The 26,330-nt window shown below is 46.1% G+C and overlaps 4 protein-coding genes across 4 annotated transcripts in view; 2 read left to right on the forward strand and 2 right to left on the reverse strand.

The window, feature by feature from the left end:
* Positions 1-630: 630 nt before the first annotated feature.
* On the reverse strand, positions 631-1,245 carry LOC135389070 (uncharacterized). Its single transcript, XM_064619071.1, has one exon. It carries the CDS (start codon positions 1,243-1,245, stop codon positions 631-633), a length of 615 nt encoding a protein of 204 aa, XP_064475141.1.
* Positions 1,246-6,463: 5,218 nt separating this feature from the next.
* Positions 6,464-7,210, forward strand: LOC135389143 (bone morphogenetic protein 2-A-like). Its single transcript, XM_064619199.1, has one exon. The coding sequence runs from the start codon at positions 6,464-6,466 to the stop codon at positions 7,208-7,210; it is 747 nt and encodes a 248-aa protein (XP_064475269.1).
* A 2,807-nt stretch (positions 7,211-10,017) lies between these two features.
* Positions 10,018-26,330, forward strand: part of LOC135398612 (leukocyte elastase inhibitor-like) — a 208,054-nt gene continuing 191,741 nt past the window's right edge. The window contains exon 1 of the mRNA XM_064630003.1: positions 10,018-10,272. The gene's annotated coding sequence lies outside the window, so the exon portion shown is untranslated. The remainder of the gene's footprint in view (positions 10,273-26,330) is intronic.
* Positions 15,704-26,330, reverse strand: part of LOC135378150 (A disintegrin and metalloproteinase with thrombospondin motifs 15-like) — a 56,843-nt gene continuing 46,216 nt past the window's right edge. Inside the window, exon 15 of the mRNA XM_064611060.1 lies at positions 15,704-15,996. Coding sequence (XP_064467130.1) covers positions 15,955-15,996 — 42 coding nt within the window. The 3' untranslated portion in view covers positions 15,704-15,954. The remainder of the gene's footprint in view (positions 15,997-26,330) is intronic.

A 26,330-nucleotide genomic window follows, 5' to 3' on the forward strand; every position in this document is an offset into this window, starting at 1 on the left:
AATTTGTTTTTATTTATTTATTAACATTTGAATGAAGGGGACTCGAACAAACAGTGAAGGCGCCTTCGCTTGGCAACGCCCTCTGCTAAATGGAACTAAATGAAGCGTTCCTGCAAATGACTTTCACTATACTTAGGTGAGGATGATTAAGACTAGCATTTTGTTTTTACTTCTGAAAGGCGGGCAGGCAAAATTATCCAGGGAAGGGGTGCGGCAGTATTTTTATATAGTAGGGCAGGGAAAAAATCGTAACTTTTTCCATTTTCGTTACTGAAATATTTCGATGTTATGTGTTCCGTTTCTTATTCTAGCCTTTCAGTTCCGGATCAATTCCGTTTCTGTTCCCGGTATATGCTGTTTTCGGTAATATGCTGTTTCTGCATCATTTACCATTACCGTTACCGTGAGGCGCGGACAAAAGCTCACCCGTTCAGCGTCGAAGCCGGACAAAAGCTCACCACATTTGCAACGGCGTTTTCTCCTCGTGTGATATATATTTTGCAATTGTATTATGGATGATTAATAACATAAATTGATAAACTACTCTTCAATTGAGGTTTTCCTGGAAAAACTGAAACAGCAGAACTATGTATTACGTTTATTATTTTATTTTTTATCTTTTTTTACGCTTCAGAGGCGGATGCAGCTTCCCACCGCTTCCAGGTGCCTCAGGAGATCTCCATGGTTTAAATAGTCCTGGCAAAGGTGCTTGAGTCTCCCTTGCAGGCGGACGGTCTCTCGCTTCACCCTCTTTGCTGGAGAATTTCCGATAGTTGCTTGGAGCAGTGTTGTGTCGGCAACAGCCTGATCGTCTTGTAGGCATTCAATTAACTTCCAAATGCTTGGGTGAGATTGTCCGACTATCTTTGCGAAGCCGTTGTTCCAAGCTTCGCAGGCATTGTTTGTTCGGTCTCCATCTTGAAGTGTTGCATCCAGCACGTTCCACACAGGCGGTGGAAAATCTGGACGCCTGCGACGCATTCTTGTTAGGAGGCTGCCGCTTCCCGCCGTGAGAGATCGGAAGGTCCCGTCGACGTATGTGGCGTCAAAGTAGTCCAGAAGATCCACCATGTCTTCGGCTGCAATGCGACGTAAGAGCTCGAGGCCTTCTGGGACAATAGAGCAGGGCACAAAGGCCAAGGCATTCAGTATATACGAGGAAAAGTCAGCCAGTGTGATACTTCTGCTCCTGTGGGGGACAAGTGCGTCCTGGGCCGACTTCAGACGGAACGGTGTCGCCGACATTGGTCTGAAAGCGTCTGAGGAAAACCCGGGAAAAACCCGAGACGGCGCACTGGCGAGAGGGATCTCCTCCCAGTCTCCACGCGGTGGGCCAGCGCAAAGAATAACACAAGATAGTTCTCATTTATGTTAAATGGGCAGTTACAGGGCATAATCAAACAAGGACAAAAAGGCAAACTTACGAGCTGCATTTAAATTTTACAACTTAAAAGCTGTCGTTATAAAGGCTAATTGTTTGGTTCAAATTTTAGATGGCTAAAAAATTCCTCGTCATTGAAACATGCACATTTGTCTTTCAGTTCGTGCCCGCACACTAGTATGACACGCAAGCGACTAGCCCATAATATGTAATTCGCGTTTGGAATACGCGCTTTTCGCCGACCCATGCTGTATCATCACTCGCTGTAATACTATCTTTCTTCGGATGTGCAGCAAAATTTTATTCTCATTCCGGCACTATTAATAATTGATAATACAATCAACCAATATATCGTACGGTGAGAAAACGCCGTTGCAAATGTGGTGAGCTTTGTCCGGCTTCAACGCTGTGAGGGTGAGCGTTTGTCCGGGATTCCGTTACCGTTCCCTGAAATGATCTCATTGAAGTCCACCCAGGGTGTTATTTTTTGACAGTTCCTCTGACATCGATGCAATTTCAAAGTTCAAGCGTAAGTGCGATACTCATTAAAGCATCGGGACCGGGTGTTGATTCTACCCGAATTAGGTCCTAACATGTTCAAAATTTGACGACAGTCATCATTTTTTAACTATATGTTTGTTAGGGTAATGGTGCACGTGGACCATTGCCCGCAGAATAAAGAAATGCGCTGTGGGACACCAGCCCTAACAAATAGGAACTGTTGTGTTGTTGTACGTTGTTTTTCCCCATTCATCGTCATCAATTTATCTCTTGTTGCTGTCAGGTTTTGGGTGCAAATACTAATAACTAGCGGAAATTCCGCACTGGCTATACTAGGCTTTTTTGTGTGTGCTAAACCTTAAAATGGGCATAATGTACTCTAGGTAAAACACTGTCAGGTTTGGGGCGCAAATGCGAGCAGCTAGCGGAAATTACGCGACTATCACTCAATGCTTTTGGAAGAATTCATGGCCCATGAATGTCCTCTAAAAGAATGTAGGACATTTTTAACGCAGATGCCTACACTCAAAAGCCTCCCTGATAGAAACCCACACCTTCAAAAGTGAAGCCGACAAGTCGACAAGCCGACAACAGTATTCTGATTGGAATCACTAATCCCCAGGGAAGATTCTGGAGTATACCATTGACCTTCCACATTGAACTGCCGTGGCGGACAAGAAGCCGAGATAGGGTAGCTGAACTCATTTCCACCCGCACGTCAGCGCACACAGAGGAAACCGCCACTTTCCAATATACCTAAGGTCCTAATTTCCAGGAACCTGGAGCGGAAGCCTTTGTGGGTCCTGGTCTTAAAAGCGTAGCGTGCCACAAGCTGCTTCACTATTCTGCGTGTCTTTGCTCCAGAACGTCGTCATGTTCCCGCTGCAATCTTTCCCAGGTGTTGCGTGTGTTTTAATCTTGTTGTTCGCTATACGCGTAGTGTGTGGCACAGCAAACATCACAGTACCAGCCATCATGTTCCGCCTGTACAAGCACAACGCACTCGACGGCTGCAGTCAAGGTCCAGTTCTCAGCATTCTAACCAACAACTCTGGTGAGTGAGTTTACGTGTATCCTTACGATGCCTAACCAATGTATACTGCTCCGAAAGGATAACATCTTGTGTGTATCATTGCAATGTGACAACAATCCATACCTCAAAGTTTGTTGTCTCAATGCCATGATCCCTGGAGATGTCATATCGATGCACTGGTACAGTTGTCTCCGACGTAAGTCCCCGAATTATTATAATTGTTACTATCAGCTTTGTATTCGGCTTCCGTTTTAAACATTACTATTCGCACAGCCCTAATGGGTTCTTTTGCGATTTTTCTCATTTTTATTTTGCTGCATATACATATTCAGTTAACGCCCCTTAAACTGAACATTAATATGAGCATCTTGACACGACCTGCCATGAACAGAACGTCAATGATTCAATATGAAAGATGATTTACCACTGGTCGATCGCTGTGCGAGCACATCTATGTAAATTAGAATGAGTAATCTTTCTGACATAGGTATTACTATAGAGGCCGTGGAGCAACTGCTCAGAAAGTCGCTCCCAAGTATGTTAAACGCTCATCTCAAATGCTCACACGCATGTGATTTTCAAGGGATAACCTACCGTGTCATGGCTAGTGAGCAGAGGCTATAAGGGCGGCCGATATTTCGAACAGAGGACAGCGAAATATCGGCGGCTCTCATTTCCTTAGCCGTTCGCTGGATTTGCTACCCTTCTACGTCCCCTACACCGTGTACCATAGGACCGTGCTCATGACTCTATCATTTATATTGTTCTAGATTTCCATCATACTCGTTTACGTGCTTTCTCGTCGTTGATTCTATATCAAACAACAAGAGAGCGACACGCTCCATGCATGTTGACTAAAACGTAATATTTATATTCGGAATGAGCCATTTAGTGGGCATATCTCTCTGGCCATGTCATCCCTTCAATTTTGTCTAAAATGCTGAGGTTTTTCCGTCATTACATTGTGAAACGGGATTGTTTTGAATAGTAAGTATACAGGGTGTTTCACGAAAAATATGCCAAAGCTTAAAAACAGAATGGTTCATCGCACACCAAAAAGGCGAACTGCATAGTGTTACCAGTGGTGTGAAGATACTCAGACTATGTTTGTTTTGTAATTAATTAATTAATTAGTGAACTTAATTAGTCAGTTTTTAATTATGAGGATTAGAGCCAAATTGTGAATGGGAAAGCTGTAGCGGGCGATGCAACAACACGAAACCTGTTGATTGTAACTTTGTACCTCTAACGGATACCTTTTTTTTCCTGGCTCCAAAAGACTAACTTTCGGGTTTGCAAAAAATCGACGCGGGTCCTGTCGCAGACGCGCTAAGGGTCAATGTCGAGCCAAAATGTCAAAATGTCACTGAGAACTGTGATTAGTCATCGTTCAATAACAGGACGGTCAAGAGCGCTGTGATCCGACGCTCTTCGCGCGTCTGCGACAGGTCCCATGTCGGTTTTTTGCAAACCAGAAAGTTACTCTTTGGAGCCGGAAAAAAAACAAAAATCCGTTAGGGATACAAAGTTGCAATCAACGGGTTTCGTGTCATTATAACGCGCGCTAGAACTTTCTCACCTGCATTTTGGCTCTAATCCTTATAATTAAAAACTGACTAATTCATTTCAATGATTAATTAATTAACTACAAAACAAAAATAGTTTGAGTATCTTCACACCACTGGTAACACTATGATGTTCGCCTTTTTGGTGTGCGATGAACCATTCTATTTTTTAACTGTGACTCATTTTTCGTGAATCACCATATAGTTTTGTAGTACTGGGTACGCACAAACGCAGCTAATTTTCGCGTTCCTGGAGACATGATTGGAATGTTAACATATTTTACGTCTCCGATGACTTCATTCGTGCCAGCGTATTGTGAGGTATATCATTAGTAAAAAACACATCTTTTACCTGCTTTGCTAAAAATGTGCTCCCACCGAAATGGCAAATTACACTGGGTGTTTCACCTAATGTGTCACAAAAGTCTGCTAAAAAGTCTACTTGTCTGAAAAGTATGGGGTCAGTAGTATCTTTGGGTATCTTCGGTGAACGGAGCTTTGCCACGCACTACTAGTCATGTGATCAAACATAATTTCCTCAATTATGAGAGAGTTTTAATGCATCGTACGCTATCGCCTTTGCGTACGTAAGGCTAAGGGATAGCGTTGGTGGCTCTGCGCACGCGCAAAACATAAAGAGAGCTTCGCGCAGTGCGCCGAACCACCACGCTATTCCCCACGAACGCAAATGCGATATAGCGTACGATGCACTAAAACTCACTATTTGACAACCTAGGGTAATGTTTTCTTGCTAAAATCAACAAGCGGATTTATCCAAATCCATCGCAAGATACACTACCTATAGTTGAGTATCGATATCTCGTATAGAGAATGCGTGATTTTTCTTTCCTTTTTTTGTGTGTGTATGTGTGTGTTAGAATGCAAAGATTTTGTTACGTTCGAAAGCATTTATTTCAAATGATGTGCAACGGTGCGCAGACACTCCTCTCGTACTCGATTCGTTTCGACTGCCGAATAGACGACGTAGCGCATGTTCTTTTTCCTCGTGGCCAACCTCTGAATCGGCACTTCCACGCCGCGCAGCAAGGACTCAGGTGCGACAACGATGGCAGATTAACTTCCTCATTCATCCTCATTCACATTCATTGTCTTTGAAATTCTTTCTTACTGTATGTACAGGGTGATTCATTTTAATGGACACAGATTTTAGACACAGAACACAGAAAATAGACACGTTAATTTTTGCCGCCGTATGACTATGTATTTGTATTCCAAACTGACGGGCGCACAGTATGAGTCCAAAATTAGGCTTCCGGATGCTCCGCCCCCAGTAACTGATGAAATTAGATGTGTATGTATGTAAGCTTAATTTTGGGCTCATATTGTGTTGTTGGTGGTGGTACGATGTTTGAAGGAAGCTTAATTTTTGGCTCATATTGTAGGCCCCTCAGATGGGAATACGTTAGTCGCACGCGTATAAAGCAGCGCATTCTGCAAACAAGAAAAATATAATAATAAGAAGAATGCTCGAGCTCCTTAAAAACTCGACACCTAGAATATGGGTTTTGAAACGACTCCCCCCCCCCCCCCCTTCCCTTTGCTCACACACACACACAAAAGCGATAAAAAAAAAGATCGGCTGGTAAAACGTAACAGGTGTCGAACCGAATTGCTTAGCCAACGTGAAAAACTGGGGGACACATGTGCTACCAATTGCATTGCGCATAATTAGAGGTGAACGTGGGTGCAATTATACCCGCAGATACCCGCGCAGTTGACTGCACTCTACACTTCTCCCGCATAAATTGGAGCGAAGTGTTACACCCTCTTGGGTCAGGACTCTGTTTTGTTGAATCATAATCAGAAGATAGCAGCATTGCAGCGGCCAGGACATAATTGCGATTTGAAGCGTATAGCACAATATTAGGGCTTGGCTGCGTGTTGAACGTTCCAAAAGTTATTCCGTAATTCTTGCATCAATTTTGTCGCTCTTTTTCAACAGAGGCCACAGAGGACGGAGCCATGACGTACACTTTTGATGTCACCTACGACGAAGCAGAGCGGCCCCAACGACTGCATATCGCCTTGGAGCTTCCCCGCGAGTGCAATCGCTTCTCAAGACAGCAACGCATGCTCAATGTTCGAGTTTCCAGCTGGAACTCTAGCCTCTCCCTTCTATTTCGACGTCGCAGCGCCGCCTACATCGCACCCATACCTCATTTTCTGCCCCAGAATGGCACCACCTTACGTGTCCTGGTACAGAACACGACAACGCAGCTTCCCTGTCCACTGAGCTCAGCGAGGGCTACACTCATAATCAACTACCCGGAGTGTACAGCCGCAGAACAGTCTACTCGCCCGCGACGTAGCCACTCAAGGACCTCCAGGGCGAAGCAACACGCAGGACATCTTTCTGGAGCGACTCCTAGGTGGCGTTCAGCCGGTCGGAAATCGTTTCCCAGTGCATGCTCCCTGAGACCCCTCTACGTTGACTTACAAGAAATTGGATGGGGTGATTGGGTGATCGCACCTCGAGGGTTCTTCGCCCAACAGTGCACAGGCAGGTGTACATTTCCTATGAGTGATCGGGATATGACATCCCACTCAGCAATACAATCGCTCCTGCACAACGTGATCCCCGACGTGCCACCTGCATGCTGCGTTCCCGTCAAACACAAGTCGCTCAGCATGCTCTTCTTCGACTCCCGAGGACACATAGTGCTCAAGAAGATTACCAACATGATAGCGACCTCTTGTGGCTGCCGCTAAGAACGGACGGATTAATCAGAAAGCTGCATTGCATTTCCATGAGCCCCCCCCCCCCCCCTTTTCGACCCAGACTGTGACAACAAACGCACACCTTCCGATCCTCCCTCCGTTTGCAGACGCTCCAAGTGTTTATTGGTCGAGAAGGCTTACAGTACTAGATAGTTTCCAATCCTGTAGTAGTTCCTAATGGCAAGATTTATTAGATTTTGCAACTGTAGCAAGTTGGGATTGTCGGTGAACTGTCACATTGAGGAATACCAGCGCGGAGGAAACAACGGACATAGCAGACACAACACACTTCTTTGTTTATCTTCGTGCCTGCTACTTTGTACATCGTTCCCTTCGCGCTAGTATTCCTCAATATATTTATTATATGTTTCGCCATCCTTACAGAATCAAATTGATCTTCGGTAACATCTGTTCGAAGGGCGCACAACACAGTGAAATGACGGAAATAATTGAAATGCTGAACTAAATAGTAATAAATGATACTGCTGACTTCCCTTTTTCCGATACAGTTCATCAACGTGCTGATAACTCTGGTTTCAAATCAGTTATTACTACTCTGTAGACTCCTCACCCTCTGGCACATCATGTTGTTCGCATTTTTCTTCTATGCAGCCCTCGAGCGCCGTTTATCAGTATCGAAAATGACCCAACAATAGACATTTCTTCGATGTCGTTTTTGTCCCGCCTGTGTTGTGTAGCTTCCGAGGTATCAGCTCTCACTGTTTCTGCTGTACAGCAATCAAATACCTCCCAGTGAGCTTGCTCAATTTCACGGTCATCACGTATGTGCCTGGGACATATATGTACATATTTCATCTGTGTCGTTAAGTCATGAAGTGTAGAATTTCTTATCACATTGTACAAACATCGTCATATTGTGTGTAGCTAATAAAAGTTCGTATTTTGTAGTGACAACTGACTCATCTTTTATTGTAAATTCATCTGTAACATGCTTTGTTCATACAGAGTTTATACCTCAAACGTCGCCACACCAGCACTGGACGGCCGGCTTTATTGGGCCATCGATCAGCATTGCACACGTCATTGCAAACATCATTATAGGCAATTTTAGTTACGCTTGCAGGTTGCTGGGAAAATGTGGGTATATCCGCACGGCGTCCGCGGTTAGCGCGGGTGCACCAGCATCACACGCCGCGGGTTGCGCGTATACGGGCACGAATCTACTTATCCACGCTCACCTCTACGCATGATCCCCTCTGCTTCGGTCCTACTCCCCTTGTGAACCTTTTCAGTTTCCTTTGGGTTGTACAGGTGCACGATTCCCCCGATTCCCCTGGGCCGAAACAACCGGCTCATCTCCACCACCCCCAATACACCCGTCGCATTTCCCCCGCCTTGGTGCAGTCACCCGCAGAGGTTGCAACAGAAGAATTGTTTCGGAGGGTAAAGATTATTTTCACATTAAACATTGTGTCATTTGTGAGTCCGTTTTTTCTCCTGCCTTGTTGCTATGTTGCCAAACGAGCGAGTTTCAGAGCGAGTACTGGAAAGCGACGCGAGGACGGGGACTCGCTCCCTGTGACTATCGCTCAGCGATAAAGCATCTGGCGCCTCTGTTCCCAAAAATGTATTCGTAAGGTAGATGTAGATAGATATCAATTTTAATTACGTTACGTATCCACGTACAGTATGTTTCACCTTATATGATAAAAAATTCTAACTGGAGACATACTCGCCGGAGGATTGTGTGACTTTCGGTAATTACCTTCTGGGAAGTTTTGCCGCCATTTAGGAAGGCTTTGGATAATTTTTAATTGAGGGAAATTTATTTTTTCAATTCAACTTTGAAAATTGCCAAGCGAACCTCATTTTTTTTTTACAGAAATATGAAGTCCTCAACGGATAATCACAGACCCAACAAAAACTATGTACAGTATCGCAACAGAAATAGTCTAAAAAATAGTAAAAATTCCGCTTTAGCCCCCCGATTGATTGTGGCAAAGAAGAACGCACTGAAGGTGCGTGGAGGGGCCGAAGTGTTCCCTCTTGTTACCTTTCATTCCCCCGCTTTGACCTTGAGGCTGAGGACAACCGAATTATCACAAAGAAGGCAAAACAAATGTAAGCTGGGACATTTCGTCCTCTAGAGTCTAGACGTTCATTTCGCGCGCGCTTCTTTGCGAAAATCAAGCAGGCGGGGCTAAAGGGTAATTTTTGCAATTTTTTTTTCGACTATTTCTGTTCCGATACTGTACATAGTTTTTGTTGGGTCTGCGGTTATTCGTGGAGGACTTCATATTTCTGTAAAAAAAAGTAAGGTTCGCTTGGCAATTTTCAAAGTTCAATTGAAAAAAAAAGTTTCCCACAATTAAAAATTGTTCAAAGGTGCCAAAAGTTTCCAGAATGTAATTGCCGAAAGTCCCACAATCCTCCGGCGAGTACGCCGCCAGTTGGAGGGTATTGTTTCCAATGCAGCCCCCAGTAGACGGATCGAGGATTTTAGGTACCAGAAACAGAATCGGAAACGATGTTATTTCGGTAACCAACCCTGAATTTAAACACTCCGTGAATATACCTTGTTGTTAGTGCAATATGTGTATAGTCCGCTTGTGTGTTTTAGCGCTTTTAGTACGTGTGCAATATAGGCAGTTTTCACCACGCCTCGAGTAACGTCCCCATATTATTCTTGTCCCTCTTCGTCGTCATCATCAGGCAAGCTAGTCGAGCTAGCCCCCAAGTTGCCAAACTTATGAAGCGCACCTCGACTGTCACGCGAAGGCTGACAGGGAATCCGCATGGAAAAGCCAAGCGCGCTGATAAGCACGAGTGCAGTTCGTCCTCTGATTTCTGTCATGTGCGTCTTCCAGGGCCGATTGTTCACGACACGATAGTTTATTGATTTTGTGAGTGTCTTGGCAGCTGCTCGCACTTTGTGCGGCTTACCGCCGGAGGTTTTCTTCGTTCATCTGACCAGTGTTAACTTGAAATAAGTGCAGTGTTCGCCGCTTTGGATAACCAACGGATGCACATCAACAAGTGGTTAGTGTACTCTCTACAAGGGCGACAGTGCTACACGTGAAACTTCTGACTGGGTAAGCGATCTTTTCACGTTTACTCCGAACTAAAGACGACATGAATGAGGTACGTGTTGTCAGACCCTTCGTGTTCAGGGTTTCGTTGCCCCGCAGAGTGGCCTTCGGTGATTTGGCCGAAGCGCTAGTGTTGAAACGTCCCCAGGAAGTCTACGCGTCGCACATTTCGTTTGGGGACGCAACTGCTTCTGAGAGCGTGGCACCTGAACTCGCTAAAAACCCGATCTTAGAAACCAACGACAGGTATTACTATCTGAACTGTTTAGGAACTGCAACAACCAGAGTGTAATTTTTTTTACTCTCTCGACCACCTATCTCGAGAAAGCTTTGGAAGCGTACGGGAAAATCGAATGCACTGAAGATGCCAAATATACGAAGCGAAGTGCGCGGGGAAGCGGCGTATGGATAGTGCAGATTGAAATGAAGAAACAATTTCCAATTCTTTTGAAAGTTACCATTGGTGACTGGTCCTTCATCGTCTGATGCGAGTATCAGGGAGTGTGTCGTAAATGTGGCAAGGAAGGCCACCTCAGTTCAAGCTGTGACATGGCCAAGTGCACACGATGTGGCACCTATGAACACGACTTGTGTGATAACGCATGCCCGAAATGTGGTGGACACCACCCGGTTTTTGAATGCAAGAAAACATTTGCGGGGGCATTGAGATACGCACATTGTCTCGTACTTGCCCTAGATATCATTCCAGACAGGGGTGACACTTCTTAGAAATTCAACAAACCCAAAGGACTGGTTAGGGCGAACGTATGTTACAAAATACAACACCCTTGTATACGACTACCAAGTGGCATGCAAATCACCGACTGAAAACCAAAGTCAATCAATTGAAGTGGAATAAATAGATAAAGCAAGCAGTAAAGTAAACGGCGCATTTATTGAAGAAGTGATGCCACAAACAGACACTGCCACTAATGGAAACAAAGAAAACACAAAAGAAGAAGAAGAAAATAAAAAGCACGGCAAGCGATTGCGAACTAGCACGTCGCGGATTTCGGCGCACAAGATACAGAACACATACATGGTGCGTCACGTAACGTATCATTTGACTTTTGTAAAAAAAATGGGGTAAGCGGCTACCTTCTAGGCATTCAATTTGTCACCTACTAAAACTACTTTCGACGACTTTTAATTGAAATGAATTAAAATTTTTGAATTAAACTCGGAAATTTTCCTAGTCAATGTAACGTTTTTCTTATCAGATAGACCATGGTTGACTTAGCCGAACCCACCGCAAAATACGTTACGCAGTACGGTGGTTATGTCCAGAAAAGTCGTCCGAAAATTGAGGTTTAGTTGCGGATATTTCAGCGACTCACTACGTCGGCCGCATCTCACTACGTCGGCGCCGTGAGGGGGTATACCACTCTCCACCTGATAGACAGAGCAGCTGAAAAATAAGGGAAGGGTAGCGACAATGTAGTTTGCTGCTGTCAACAGATATCACACATGGAGGTCACCACCCTCGTTATCGCTCTGTCAGGTGGCGAGTGATATGCCCTCCTCACGCCATCGTTTTGCGGCTGACTTAGTGCGTCGCTGACAAATGTGCAACTAAACCTAAATTTTCGGGCTACTTTTCTGGGCATAGCCGCCGTACCACATAACGTATTTTGCAGTGGGTTTGGCTAATTTAACCACGGTCTATCTGATTTAGCAAGAAAAACGTTACATTGACTAGGCAAATTTCCGTGTTCACTTCGAAAATTTTAATTTATTTTAATTAAATGTCGACGAAAGTAATTTTAGTAGGTGGCAAATTGAATGCCCGGAAGGTAGCCGCTTACCCCATATTTTTCTGTTGAGCCGTTTTTTTTTACCAAGGTCAAATCACACGGTACGTGACGCACCCTGTATACTTCCCCGGATCCCAGAGATAGTTCAATATCTCTAAACTGTGCTGATTTAGATTTCCGGCTTATTGCTGGTAACCCAAGCAGCACAATGTACTGAAAGTCGAGTGCAATGGGGGTGGGGGGTGGACGGCCTTGAACAGACTCGTGAAATGCACACACGCACACAAACAAATTCCGGAACATCGAAGCACACGGAAAGTTATAAGTTTGTGGATGGCGCATCTAAAGAAAACATTACATCGCACACACCACAACAATTTTAAAGGAAACTGAAAGTGATCAAGAAAAAGAAAGCGAGCGCAGAAGAGGCGATAAGTTTCATTAGAAGGTACAATTCTATGTTGCAATTAAACACAAAAGCGGGAGTTCTGAAAATTCTAAGGAGTCGCCAGATAGTAAGCAACTAGGAAAAAGAAATAATGTTGACAGCGGTACGAGAGACTCTGAGCTACAGTCACTATACATAAGCTATAGTGACTGTATCCGAGCAAGACATGGGAAACATTGACACACATATCGGTAGCTATACGAAAGCCGCAATTGTCTGTATCCTGCAGCACCGGATGACATGTTAAGACCTGCATGCCGACAACAGAACCGCCACATGACGCCCCAAGTTCTTCACCAGTGACCAGTGAAATCAGGCAACAAGTTTTTGGAATTAAAACGTTATCCGATTTATGGGAAGGAAACCTATCAAAATTTCCGTGTAAGCCTCGAAGACAATAACACCGGAACATAAGCGAACTCTTGAGCTAGTCTGTTTTTGTTTCTTTGATTTTCATCATGTAGAAGTCTGTCCAACTTGTGATTCGCTTGCGGGCGTTCCTTTCCAGCATTCCCCTGTCAAATTGTTTCATTTCATTTTCATTTCATTTCATTTTATTACCCTCAAGCGCAATTGCAAGGGGTTTCTTTAAAATGACAAAAAAAAAAGAAAAAGAAATACAGACACAACGAAAAAAAAGTAGAACTTTGTTTTTCTATCTAACTGTTCAGTCTTTCACATCCATTAGACTTCTTACGTTTTCCGTGATCTCATGTTATCGTGGTTATCAAACATCAATAAGACATCCTAACGAAAAAAAAAGTGACATGAGGACACACCCAGACTAAGAGATGGGAACTGAAACTGAAAAGAAAAAAGTCCGGAAGGAAAGAAGAAAAAACCCGAAAATGAGTAGCCCGACGTTTCATCAGGGACCTCATTAATGGTGAGTGTGGGGAGCTCCTATATTGCTCCAACGCACAAAACACCTGAAATGGCGGGAGATAACAAATTATCCCGTCAAGAGTCCTGCATAGATTCTTTGTGAATGTCTCAAACTTGCCACGGATGACCTGCTTAGGAAGGTGGAATACCTCATTCTTGCTGTCACTTGCATCGCACCATTCTGTATGGTAAATGTTTTGTGGTGGTTCGTTAGGCACCCGGGCACCTACTCAATGCCAAATGTCAAATATGCCACAAGCACGCAGCAGTCAACATCAGGCATGTCTAGCGGTCCCGCATCAAGATCTTGTAAGCAGAAATAGTGTTAAATAAAAGAACCAGAAACATCAAATTTCGAGCTTCACCGTAAGGCATGGGAGGTACGTACTATCTATTATAAATTATTCTTCCGTGTTATGTTGAGCTTAGTGCGCTGCATATAATATTTGTAGCGGAAAATCTATACCTGCTACAAATTTCCGCGGGCGCTGGGAGTGGGCGATAAAACGAGAATGCAAGGAAATTTTGAGCTCTGACCAGCATATGAGACATTTCCTGCCCTGCAGAGGGCGCATCCGTCTTCCCATTTAACTTGAATACCAAGAAACTAAGAAGGAACAGCCTCGCACGCAGAGAAGAAAACGCGACACTCACGACCAAGACTTCGAGCAGAACTGACAGGTGTCTTCATAAAAGTGGACAGGATGTTGATGACGATACGTTCTTTGCATTTTCCAATCAAGCAGCGTCTCAGCCCACATCACGCGCGTGCCCCGCGAAACTGGAAGCGCTGAGATACATGGAGCACAAACGAGTGAACTGAATGTGTGTGAAGTGAAACGAATGTCCATGCTGCATGATTATCCCGCAGTGAAATCAGTGTTCTGAAAATATAATGCCAGGTTGCGCGCATTTGCCACCACGGAACGTCTGTTCTCCGTCGCAAACCGTCAGGACGACTGTTTTATCCTGGGACACATCCATGGCCACGGTGAGACAGAAAGTTGGCCACTATCTCTAGAGATTCCTGAAGTCGACGTTGTATGGCTGGCCATTGCGTGCCTAGCGACCACAAGCAGATGTCATCTGCGTACATGCTGATGTTCACGCGGCGGGTAAGCAAGCTCGGGAGTGAAAGTCTGTATTCCTTGCATTACCAATGTATTATAATACATACCGTAGTGTCATTTACGATACCTTGTGTAACCAACTTGTATAAGGTTGTTTTTGTTGTTTCCATTTGTTGTTGCTGTTCTACTGCCTTTTTTCTACGTATTATTTTTTCCTCACTTCCTGTAACCCACTCCTCCCATGTAACGCCCGTATGGGACTTTTGGGAGTACAATAAATTGATTGATTGAATACAGTATTATGTATTATAATACACTGGTTCAGAAGTATTATAATACGCGTTTTGGTGCAGTATTATGTATTAGTATTATCGTACCAAAAATAATATTACTGCCCACCCCTGCGTTCTACACATCAATTCTACTAACTCGATCGAGAAGTCTGTGAATGCTGCCAAGGGGACGTACCGCGTTGCGTTGAGTGCTCCGTATGTTATCGGGGATGACGAATCGAGTGGGAGCTGAACGGCTTGATATAATAGTATTTCGGAGCGTTACGTCGGGACACAACTGTGGCGACGCCACATTGGTCGGGTCTGTGGATTAATGTTGCCCCCCCTGAGAGTTCTTTAGCGTGCACAGAAATCTCGACACACGGCACACCACCTTTTACGTCCCTCGCGGAAGACTGCATGTCTGAGCAACTTGTACCCTTCCACCCAATTGCCACCGTCCTCGGCCGCGTTCGAACCCGCGATCTTGGGATCAGCACGCGGACACGCTACCGGCTGAGTCACCGAGGGCGGCTTGATATGTTCTGGGGTTGGGCCCGTTTGTGCAAACGTTAAAGCAATCCCTCACTGGTGTCCTCAGTAGCTTCTGTAGTTCTTTGGTCTCGCGCTACAGTTCTCAAGGCTGCGCGTGCGTAAAGCACTGCCAAAGCTACTGGGGACGCCACGGAGGAATTTCTGTAACCAATGTAGATCAGCCTTGTTTCTAGGTGATCCTCGATTACCTAAAGGGTCCATATGAGAGGCTTCAATCAGGTCTTTTCTGCGTTAGCTACTGGAATATCCAGAAACTTCGGGCTCAGCGGTGCTATCGTATATTTGCCGTTATGAAGTGTATCCATGCACTAACTAGTAAGCGAGTATGTAGGTACCTGAAATTACAGAAAATTGTTAGGCCGTGTGTTGTAATCCTGATTGCACTGGCAAAGGAAGTGATTAGGGAGGGAGAGACAAAAACTCTATACACATTTCACAAGTTACACCGTCTATTGTATGCTTCTCTGTTTTATTGTAACCATAATTACAGGACGAATGATTGTGCGATTTGCGAAAACGTGACGTCTATAGTGACGTATCGGGAACGCCCCGATGTGCCGGTCACATTCCGCTCTAATTTTCACAGCCATGGTGACCACCTAACCAGAGACCACATGGAGCTGGATATCTTTCTTGACGTACAAGCAAACATGACGCGACGGGCAGGACGACGGACGCTCGTAGGTCAGGGATCGAATCCCTCAGCCTCTTTTTTTATCCACGCATATTTCCTTGATGCACACCTATCGCGAAAAGCAAACAAGAGATAATCATTAATTCCAACATTTCTCGACAAAAAAGCCTTTTCTAAATTCTGGAGATACCCATTGCGTGCCCCCCAGCGTACCCCTTGTGTTCAGTGAACACGCTCGAACGGTTATATCTCATATGGCTCGAGTGTGCATAGGGCCCAAGTGACCAGAACCCCCAAATGTTCATAAGACCCGAAAAGAAATTGGGCCTTTTGAGCATTTGGGTCAAATGAGCAGGGCAGGATATGGTGTCCAGAAGGCCCTAATGCCCAGAAGGCCCAAATGGTCATAGGGCCGAAAACCAGGAAGGCATCAGATTGACCTGTGAGGTCATGGAACCGCAAACAACAGAAGCGTATTTCCCCATTCAACTAGGCCATCCCCAACCTCCCCTCACCTGAAAGAAAGGCTTCTGTTGCCTCAGGGTCCCAAAACTTGTACTGATAAAAGTACCGTATTTTTCTGTGTATAAGCGCCGTTATACATTAAAAAATTCTCTGAAGAAGTCCTGCGCGTCTCGAAAAAATGGTTCGTCCGAACGAATGGTTCGTTCGTCAAAAAACAAACGATCTCGGAAAAAATGGTTCCCGAGGGGTTAGAGCAGAAAAAAACGGACCCATGCGTAGCCATGATTTGCTACGTTCAAACGCCTCCCGAAATCGTACATTTGGTAGCTCGTTTGGGATAGGGAAACGAGGAGTAGACCCTTCTCTCCTATGCAAATCTCCTCCAGAAATATGTTTTCTGGCTACGCTACTGCCGTGCCCGGCTTGGTTACCTTAGCAGAAAAGGCAGTACTCATTGTGCGTCATAGCTGTATTCTAGAGAAGGTTGAAAAGCTTTTAATGAGGCAAACGGATAGGTTATTCAATAAAAATATTAGGCACAGAGCCTACCAAATGTACCGGACGAAATATTGAACGCTGTAAGGATTCATATTTATTTGTATTTAGTTTTTGCCACATCTATATCTTATTTGCATGAAAAATTGTTTCCTCATTTCAGCACATTTATTAATATTTTTAGTTCAGTTACCTTTTTCTCCTCTGTCGCATTCATTTAATATTGTGCATAGGAGCAAGGAAAATATATGGGACACTCCTAATCTTCCCTGGTGGTTTTCGGGCCATATGACTATTTTGGCCTTCTGGGCATTTCGGCCTTCTGGACACCTTACCCTGCCCTGCTCATTTGACCCGAATGTTCAAGAAGCCCAAATTTTTTTCGGGTCTTATAAACATTTGGGCGTTCTGATCACTTGGGCCTTATGCACACTCGGGCCATATGAGATGATACCCGCTTGAACAATGTTCACCATTGACGTCGAGAGTTTGACCCCTCATTATTAAAAAAAAAAAAAGTACTTGAGATGAAAATTAGAAACTTTCTGCGTCATACTTGTGAAGGTTTTTGCCGCCCAAACAGGTAGTTTTCATCAGGGTAGCTCATTAATTTGTCTAATTAGCTTAATTGAACTAAAAAAATTCCCCAAAAAAGGTAACCTTTTTGCGGTAATTAGAAAGCCCATGGCCACAACACCCCATTTCAGTCACAATTACAGGATCTTTCACGATCTTTCCACAAAAATTTGACACCCAAAAACACGTAAAAACTGCCCGAAAAACCGGTAGCAGCTCATATCCTCCAAACGCCCATTTCCTGAGCCCTGAGGGGAGTGGCGTCCACAGCCCTGTGGTCAGCTTTGTCCCGGTCATGTGCCCATCAAGTAGAGCAAAGTTTCTTTGCACAGGTCCAGAGGCCGACACTGAGGGAGCCTACCCCTTGCAGGCGGACTTGTACAAAATACTGCGCAAAAGTATTTAAAATAAGATGCTAAATACTCTACGGAAAAAGTATTTAAAATAGAGTACAAAATACTCAAAACTGAAAGTAATTTGAGTAGAGTACTAAATACTCTAAGAAGTATTTAAGATACTCTTTAAAGTACTTTAGTATTAGCAGTAAGTGAAACGCGTATTCTGAACGTGGCCTTACAAATGAAGGGAATAAACTTCATCAGCCATGCATATCTTTCATTTGCAACGTCTTGGTGTCAAGTAATGTTGGTGAACCCAAGTAAACTTTGTTGATATGTTCTGACCCAAAACTTCGTAATCCCTCCTGTATGTCGGTTCGTGTCTTTCAACCTCTGGCACATGTTTATTGCTTTGATGACCAAGGAAATAAATGCCGGAATTATCTTGTATCTAATCCCCTGGTGATTCACCTGGCAATATGAATAGGAACAGTTTTCTGACGAAGTTGGCTATTGACAAGCAAGACCAGCCTATTGTACAAGAGGATAAATGACAGATTCGCGAAATCCCGAAAAAGGTAAAAGAAGAAAAAGGGAGTTAAATTCCAGTGAGCTGGAAAATCTCGGCACGGCGGGAAGCGTACTGGATATGGCTTGACGAGGAAGGAAAGTATTTTGAGTACTGAGTAGCAAATACTGAAAAAAGGATTTTAAATACATTAAAAATACTTGTCGAAAAAAAGTATTGAGTAGAGTACCAAAATACCGGAAAAAGTATTTAAAATACTGTATTTTGAGTACGTACTCAAGATACGTACAAGTCTGGCAGGCGCTAATAGAAGTGGCAGAAGCCCTGATAAAAAAAGTAAAAGGCAAGGATAGGAGACATGAGGAGAGGATGGAGGGAAGGCCGGTAGTCCTTCCATATATCCATAAGCTAACGCACAATTTAAAAAATATTGTTGCTAGGCACGGCGTTCCCGTTGCGATATCGGCACCGATAAAGTTGCAAAGCCTATGCTGCAGAATAAACCAAGAAACTGACGGCAATCAGTGGACGATTGCACACAGGCAACGTTTGGTGTTATTACGTTGTTCCCCTACCTACTAATCATTCCTCTTAGAGATGTAGCATACATGACTGATATAAAAATGAGAGCTGATGCACAAAATCTATATTAAAGAAGCTTGAGCTTGGGCGGATAGAGACGACACGTCACATGTTGTGTACAAATGAGATCGCGTTCAAGAAGTGATCTGAACGGAGAGATATTCCGAAAATGAATTTTATTGATATGCATGTTGCTGACGGGAGAAGCACTACCTTCGGAAGGTCATGGAGGTCCGCGTCATGAGTCACGGAAAAATAGCATGGTGGGAGTGGTATGTTCTGTGGCTGGAACATATAGCGGGGCGGTGGAAAACACGCAAACCTCAAGCGCCTTCTGAGGAGATTGACAGTTCAGACGATATGTTGGTCTGATGCATTCATACTGTTTGCAAGCTTTTTCTATGGGTTGTTTCGGCCGGTTAATAGCGTGTTTTCTGAACGTCTGAACAGTATTAACAGAAAGCACAAAAGAAAGGTAAAGGAGGAGGTCCTTTCTGCAACCTTTTTCGAGACCTGTGGGCGCTTTCCATTATGATGACCTACACAGTGCCTGGACCCCAGTCACTCACATGGAAAATATCTCTCTGTTCGGATCGGATCACCTCTTGAACGCGATCGACATCAATAATATCTTTCCTTGGCAAACTTCACTTCTGAGTCAGTTGCAGGATTCGATTTCCGCATACCCAAGAACCGCTCACCCTTCCTCCACTCCCTGACAAACAGAGGAATCGTATCCGTTCAAGTATTCCGCTTTCGGTGGTTCTGGGCGCTCGGATGAAAAGAGCATTTGGAGGATATGGGTCACTGCCACCCGCGTGCCCAGATCAACCGAAAGCCCGGAACCTCCGAACATTTTTTTCGGATGAAATGAGCTTTTGGTTGATTTGGGACGTCGGTGAAAATGGGCATTTGGAGGATATAGGGCCTAACCGTTTTTGGTTGGTTCCTTTTATCTGTCGAGATGAACTCTGTTTATCAGAAAACAAAAGACAGACGATAAAAGTGAGGACAACAACAGCTTGGAACATCTCGGTCCTGTTGTGGCTGTTTTGTTTTTTTCCTTCTTTCGGTCTCGAAGACTGACGTTTCCATGGCGCGATTTTCTGGAATGTACGTAATATGTGCCAGCCCGCAGTGTGTCAGTTCGCGATGTCCGGGTTCCGTTATTCAATCGAAGAAAAAACGAATATGATACTGGCGCTTGGAGCGCCGGACATGAATCCAAATGTAGCTGCCGTTTTGTACAGGTTGGGACAAAAGTTTACGGAACACGCGAGCGACGTACTCTTTCTCCGGTGCGACACTCTAGCGGCTGCCGGAAGCGAGTGAGTTCACTGTTTCGGAGGGGTGGAAGGCTGCGCTGTTAGCGACACACAGCGGTAACTTGTACTTCCCAGGCACGCATAAGCGACACTGGAACCTGGAACCACCACTGTGTGTCGCTAACAGCGCATCCGTCCACCCCTTCGAAACAGTGGACTTACCCGATTCCGGCAGCCGCTAGGGTGCCGCACCGAAGAAAAAGTAAGTGGCTCGCGTGTTCCGTAAACTTTTGTCCCAAGCTGTACAGAGAACGATTTGGAAGCGAACACCCCCCAGGAGCGCGTACCATCCGACGGGTGTATAACCAGCTCCGAAAAACGGGATCCTTTACAAATCTACCCTCACATCGGCGCCGGCAAAGTCGTTATGCGGCACCCGTTCTTGCGGCAGTTTCAGGGGACCCACATGCCAGCGTCCGACGCTTTGCCAGTGAAGTTGGGGTTGATGTTCAACAGCGTGGCGCATCCTCCACCGTGCGGAGTTTCACCCTTACCACATGAGTCTTCATCAGGCACTAAACCAAGGCGACTTTGCCAAGCTGGTGGACTTCTGCAATTGGATATTAAATATGCAGAAACAGAGCCGTACCGAGGGGGGTGCGAGAGGGGCAGCCGCCCACGGCGCCCTCGCCAGAGAGGGCGCCGAATGGCATGTCCTGGCAGTGTGGTTGGCCAGTATAAAGTAGGAATGAAGATAATTTGAATTTACGGTCTCGGCAGTGTAAATTGGCGTTTTCTTTTCTTTGTTTACCAGGCTTCTGACAGCAGTGAGGAAGGGGGGGGGGGGCGGGGGGCTCTCCAGATTTGCCCTGCCCCTGGCGCAAACTCTCTTCGCGACGGCTCTGTGCAGAAAGAACAGGACACCTTCTGTGGGCGCCTATTGTGGATCGATGATGCTCATTTTGCACGCGATGCGCAGGTGAACCTACACAATGCGCACTATTGGAGCACTGAAAACCCGCGTTGGATTCGTGAATCCAAGCACCATGCAGGTGCCTTCAACGTGTGGATTGGAACCTTCGACGGTGTAATCATTGGCCCTCACTTCTACAATGAGAACTTCACGGGTCAGAAGTACGTGCAAGAGATCCTCACAAAAGTTGTGCTAGATTTTCTCGATGATCTGCCTTTACGGAAGTGTTCCACGATGTGGTTTCAGCACGACGGTGCCCCACCACATGCATTTAGTGGGGCAAGAGCATTTCTCGAAGGGCAATTCCAACACAAATGGATCGGTCGTCACAGCCCTGTGCCTTGGCCTGCGAGGTCACCAGATTTGACCCCCTCGGACTTCTACCAAAGCTAGTTCGCAACGCCAGAGGAACTGCAGGGGAGAATAACCGGCTTCTGTAGTGCAATTTCACAAAAGGAACTGCGGATGGCCGAAAATCATGTATTGTACAGATACCAGCTGTGCATGGGGGAAGATGGGAGGCACTTTGAGCACCTTCTTTAGCTGTTACATTTTTTCATGTACTTTACGTGTACTCTTTATGTGAAATAGAGAAAGGATTTAAGAACAAACACCCAGGAGGACAGCCGACTTCGGTGATTATGAGTAACTCATGACTGCGAACAGATAAGCTTGTGAAGGCAAAGTACTGCTTGAGACACAGTTGTCTGATGTCTCGAGCCTCCGTAAAAGCGGGTTACCGAACCAAGTTGCTGTACTACCGTCGCCTTCGCGTCACTTCCGTTCCCCTGGTGGCGGCGGGGCTGCGCAGCGCCACCAGACGGGAGAGATGCCGATCCGATAACCGCTGAGCACGGAGTGGAGGGGCACCAACGCGTTACTGAGGTCCCGTGTTCCATAGCGTTTCTTTTCCACATTTTGTATAAATTTAATATTTTTTCTCCTAGCCCGCAAGCGAGGCTTGCTTCTTCACTTGACACCAGCAAATAAAATGAGGGGGGGGGATATACGTTTATTTCGGTAAGGTCAGCCTGACCGAGGGTCGGCTTGCTATTCCTAAATCAAAATATATCACAAAGATGAAGTAAAAACAAATATAAGATGATGAGGGTGGCGTGATGTGTAGATGACATGAAAGGTCAACTCATAATTTGTTCATGAGGTCTGTCGTGTGGAGAAAGTCGAGGAAAGCTCGAGTGACGCACCACTGACGGGAGTGTCGGACAGGGCCAAGTAATACAGGAAGGTCTATGTGTGTGTGTCCCAGAGCAGTCAGGCGTCCTTTGAGGGTGTCGCGTGCAGTGTCGTAACGTCCGCAGTGCAGTAGTAGATGCGCTGTGTCTGCTTCCACCCTGCACGTTGCGCATGCTGAGGAGTTCAGTTGGCCCATCTTGTATAGCAGTGACGGTGTTCGGGCTACGTTTAACCGTAAACGGTGTACGATAGTTTCTTCCCTTCGGATGAGCCGCAGAGTGGTCGTGTATTCCATCTTCGGGTCGATGGAGTGTAGGAACGTGTTTTCAGGCACAGCATTTTCTATGAAGTGTAGTGTATTTCGGGCACAGAGCCGCCTCACCTGAATTCTGCTGGCGGACGACGACATCGGCACTGATCCACTCACCTCCTCATGAGCGCGGCGCGCAGCGTCATCAGCATATGCGTTCCCGTGCAGGCCAATATGGCCTGGCACCCACTGGATCCAGACACTGTTGCCTGAGGTGGGTAATTCATTGTAACGCTTTGCGATCCTTGTGCAGATGTCGTTAATAATATTTGCACAGTATGAGGCTATCATCTGTAATGCTGACCTGCTGTCAGTGAGAATGGTCCAATTGTCCGCTGATGAACGCGATATCTATGACAATGCTGCGCAGATGGCGTAGAGCTCTGCCTCTGTGGAAGATGTTTCATGAGGAAGCTTAAATCCTTGCTGGATGTTACAACTCGGCACGCAGAATGCGGCCGATGAACTGCCTGGTACCACAGATCCGTCAGTGTACACTTCCCTTCGTTGGTGGTGCGCAGTGGCTAAATGTTCCAGCGCAAGTTGGCGCACGGTGATAGGGGGCACGTTACTCTTCTTTGCTAGGCCAGAGATTTCCGTTGTGGACTGTAGGGGTACAAAGGGTCCACATAGGTGGAGCGTATGGGAAATGTGCAGTGGACGATGGTACGCAGCTTTTTAGACGGGAGACTGCAACTCCGAACGTAGACGAGGGGCAGGTCGACTCGGTAGATTGGAGGCAATGTGATTGGTGTCGGGTGAGAAATCGCGTGTAGGTACGGAGTGTCTCTCTGTCTCGCAGGACATGCGCCGGTGGTTCCTTCGCCACAGCTAAGACGGAGTATGTCTCAGTGGTCCTAGGAACTCCTAGGCATACTCGGAGACTACGTGCTTGGGTCCGTAGGAGTTCCAGCTCTCCGTTCCTACTGAGGCCCTGTAGTCCCGACAAGCTGTACCTTAGGGTTGCTATTATGAGGGAGCAGTATAGCTGACGCAGGTCAGCACACGTTAACCCCCAAGATGCTCCAGCGACGCGTCGTAGCACGTTGGTAGAGTTGTTGGTTTTGGTCAAAATTGACTTGAGGTGTTTCGACCATGTCAACCCTCTCTCTGTGATGATGCCCAAGTATTTATAATGCGGGACAAACTTCAGCGGTAGAACCCCAACATGTAAAGGGTACTTGTAAAGGGTAAAGGGTAGCGGCGCGTAAAAGCCATGGCTACCGTTTTGCTTGGTGAGATCGAGAGCCCGCAGTCGGCGAGGTAGAATACAATAGTGTCTAGAGCGGTCTGCAGACGTTGTTGGATCGTATCGCGGCGGAAAGCTGAGGTCCAGATGCATACGTCGTCAGCATATATTGTTATGTGGATGTGTTCACGTAACTGTAAGGGGAGTGAAGTCATAATGATGTTGAAGAGCAGTGGACTGAGTACGCTTCCTTGTGGAACGCCACGGTGAACGGGATATGTGGTCGTATCTCCCTCTGAAGTGCGCACAAATAGGAACCGATCAGAAAGGAAATCTTGGATCCATGATAGCGGCCGGCCCACTATCCCAGCCTCTTGGAGTGTGGCGACGATGGCGCTGTGGAGCACGCTGTCGTACGCCTTCATCACGTCGAGGAAAACACCAGCTGTTAGCTGTCTTTCAGTCCGAGCTTGCTGGACGCTGGAGACAATGTCTATGACATTATATATCGCCGATCTTCCTTGGCGAAATCCTGCCATGACTTCTGGGAAATAAGCCCTGGTTTCAAAATACCAGTTTAAGCGTAAGTGGATCATGCGCTCCATGATTTTGCCTATGCAGCTGGCAAGGGCTATTGGGCGAAACGAGTCGAGGTTGTGCGGCGACTTTCTTGGTTTTAAGATGGGAATTACGATGGCGGTTTTCCATGGACTCGGAACAGTTTTCGTGCACCAAGATTGGTTGATTATATTTAGGTGTGTTTGTCGTCCACTCATTGGAAGGTTTTGAATGGCTTTATATGTGACCTGATCTGCCCCCGGGGAGGTGTGCATTCCGGAGTGTTGTACTGCAGAGTCAAGCTCTTTGATCGAGAAGGGAACGTCTACAGATGGTTCATCCGATGACTCCAGTACGATGGGAATGTCTTTTGCAGCTGCCAGTATGTGATTAGGAGTTGCAGTTAGGCGAGCTCAGTACTCCTCTGCGATCTGTAGCTCTGTGCGTCCCGCAGCTAACGATAGCGATCGGAATGGCTGCCTCTGAATCACAGGTGCAGAGAGGCCTTTGAGCACGGACCAAATCCGAGAGAGGGATGTGCGGGGAGAGAGGGACGACGCAAAGTTCCTCCAATGGTCACGTGCAAGCTTGCATAAATGTCTATGGACTACCTTTTGTATTTGTTTGACTTCTATCCAGTGAATTGGAAGGTCGGAGCGGCGGGCTCGGAGCGGCGGCGGATGGCACGAAGCTTCTCGTGTTCTGCGTCTACAGCTGTGAACTTCTCGGGGACGCGGAAAACCTTCGCTTTGGGTAGCTCTGGCTACAGTATGGGAGAACGCCTCCTCGCTTGCGGGTGTAGATGCCGCAACAGCGTTCTCGACCGCGTAACGAAATACATGCCAGTCCGTCCTTTTGGCGTAATGAACGGAACGATGCCGATGCGCTCCACAAATGCTGATCAGTACAGGTAGATGGTCACTTCCTAGTGAGTCTACATCAACATACCACCGGAAGCGGCGTGCAGTTGATGCTGATGCAGCTGTAAGGTCCAAGCAAGACGAGAGGAGGCTGGTCCTGATAAACGTTGGCGAGCCATCGTTAAATAAAATGAGGTAATCCCTCGTTTGTGCCAGTTTCATGGAGTAGCCGTGGTATCTTGCATTACTGTGACACCTTTCACAAAAAGTTCTGACGACCGCAAGAACTGCTCAGACGTGGCCTAATCTCGGTGTACTTATGTTTGAAAAACAGTAAACAGGAACGCAACAAAAGAAAACAGGCTACAATTCCATTCCATTCCACTCCGCATTCCGAGGAAAGCGCTGCCCCGTCGACGCATTTGGAACTAGCAGACGACGTTATCGGATCGCCATCTCTCCCGTCTGGTGGCGCTGCGCAGCCCCGCCGCCTAGAGTCACTGTACCGGGGGAAGAGTACCGCAACCGCTCCGCGTCGTCTGCTCCGGCAGCCATATTGCTTCCAAGCCGCCGCGGATCGCGTGTTGGGATAGCTGTAGTCCGTGTTACATCGCGTTGATTTCGCGGCTGTGCACCAAAAATTTTGTGACTCCCTGTGGTGGGACTCGGCTAATACTTAATGAAACAGGGCACAAGCGTCACTACAGTATAGTTTGTGGTATTCTGTAGCTAACAGACGAATTATGTTGGCGCGTGTTCGCCTCTAAAAGGCATCGTCGAGTCTCGTTTGCGCTCTATAGATCAGTTTTTTTTTCTTTTAGTTCACTTGTTTTGTGGACATAAAACTATAGTGCTCGTGTGTGCAGCTTCAGGTCGACATAAATAACCTACACCAGTTTTATTCTCATCTCTTCGCAATTAAGTTTCTATTTCACACGTTTAATGGCATTGTGAATGCCAACTTTTTTCCACGCGCATGTAAAGTGCTGTGGATTGTTCTTCCAATCCCCCGATCCAACGCAAGCAGATCTTTCATGAGGCGTAGACCGTGAGCTTCAAGTCACTACATTCCGTCTCAGCCTTTGCTCGTTTCTGCGACCTCGTCGAGG

Source organism: Ornithodoros turicata, chromosome 1 (genome assembly GCF_037126465.1).
Source record: "Ornithodoros turicata isolate Travis chromosome 1, ASM3712646v1, whole genome shotgun sequence".
NCBI lineage: Eukaryota > Metazoa > Arthropoda > Arachnida > Ixodida > Argasidae > Ornithodoros > Ornithodoros turicata.

Excerpts from the sequence above, each read along its gene's own strand:
- LOC135389070 (XM_064619071.1), bottom strand. The coding sequence starts at position 1,245 with ATGTCGGCGACACCGTTCCGTCTGAAGTCGGCCCAGGACGCACTTGTC.
- LOC135389143 (XM_064619199.1), top strand. The coding sequence starts at position 6,464 with ATGACGTACACTTTTGATGTCACCTACGACGAAGCAGAGCGGCCCCAA.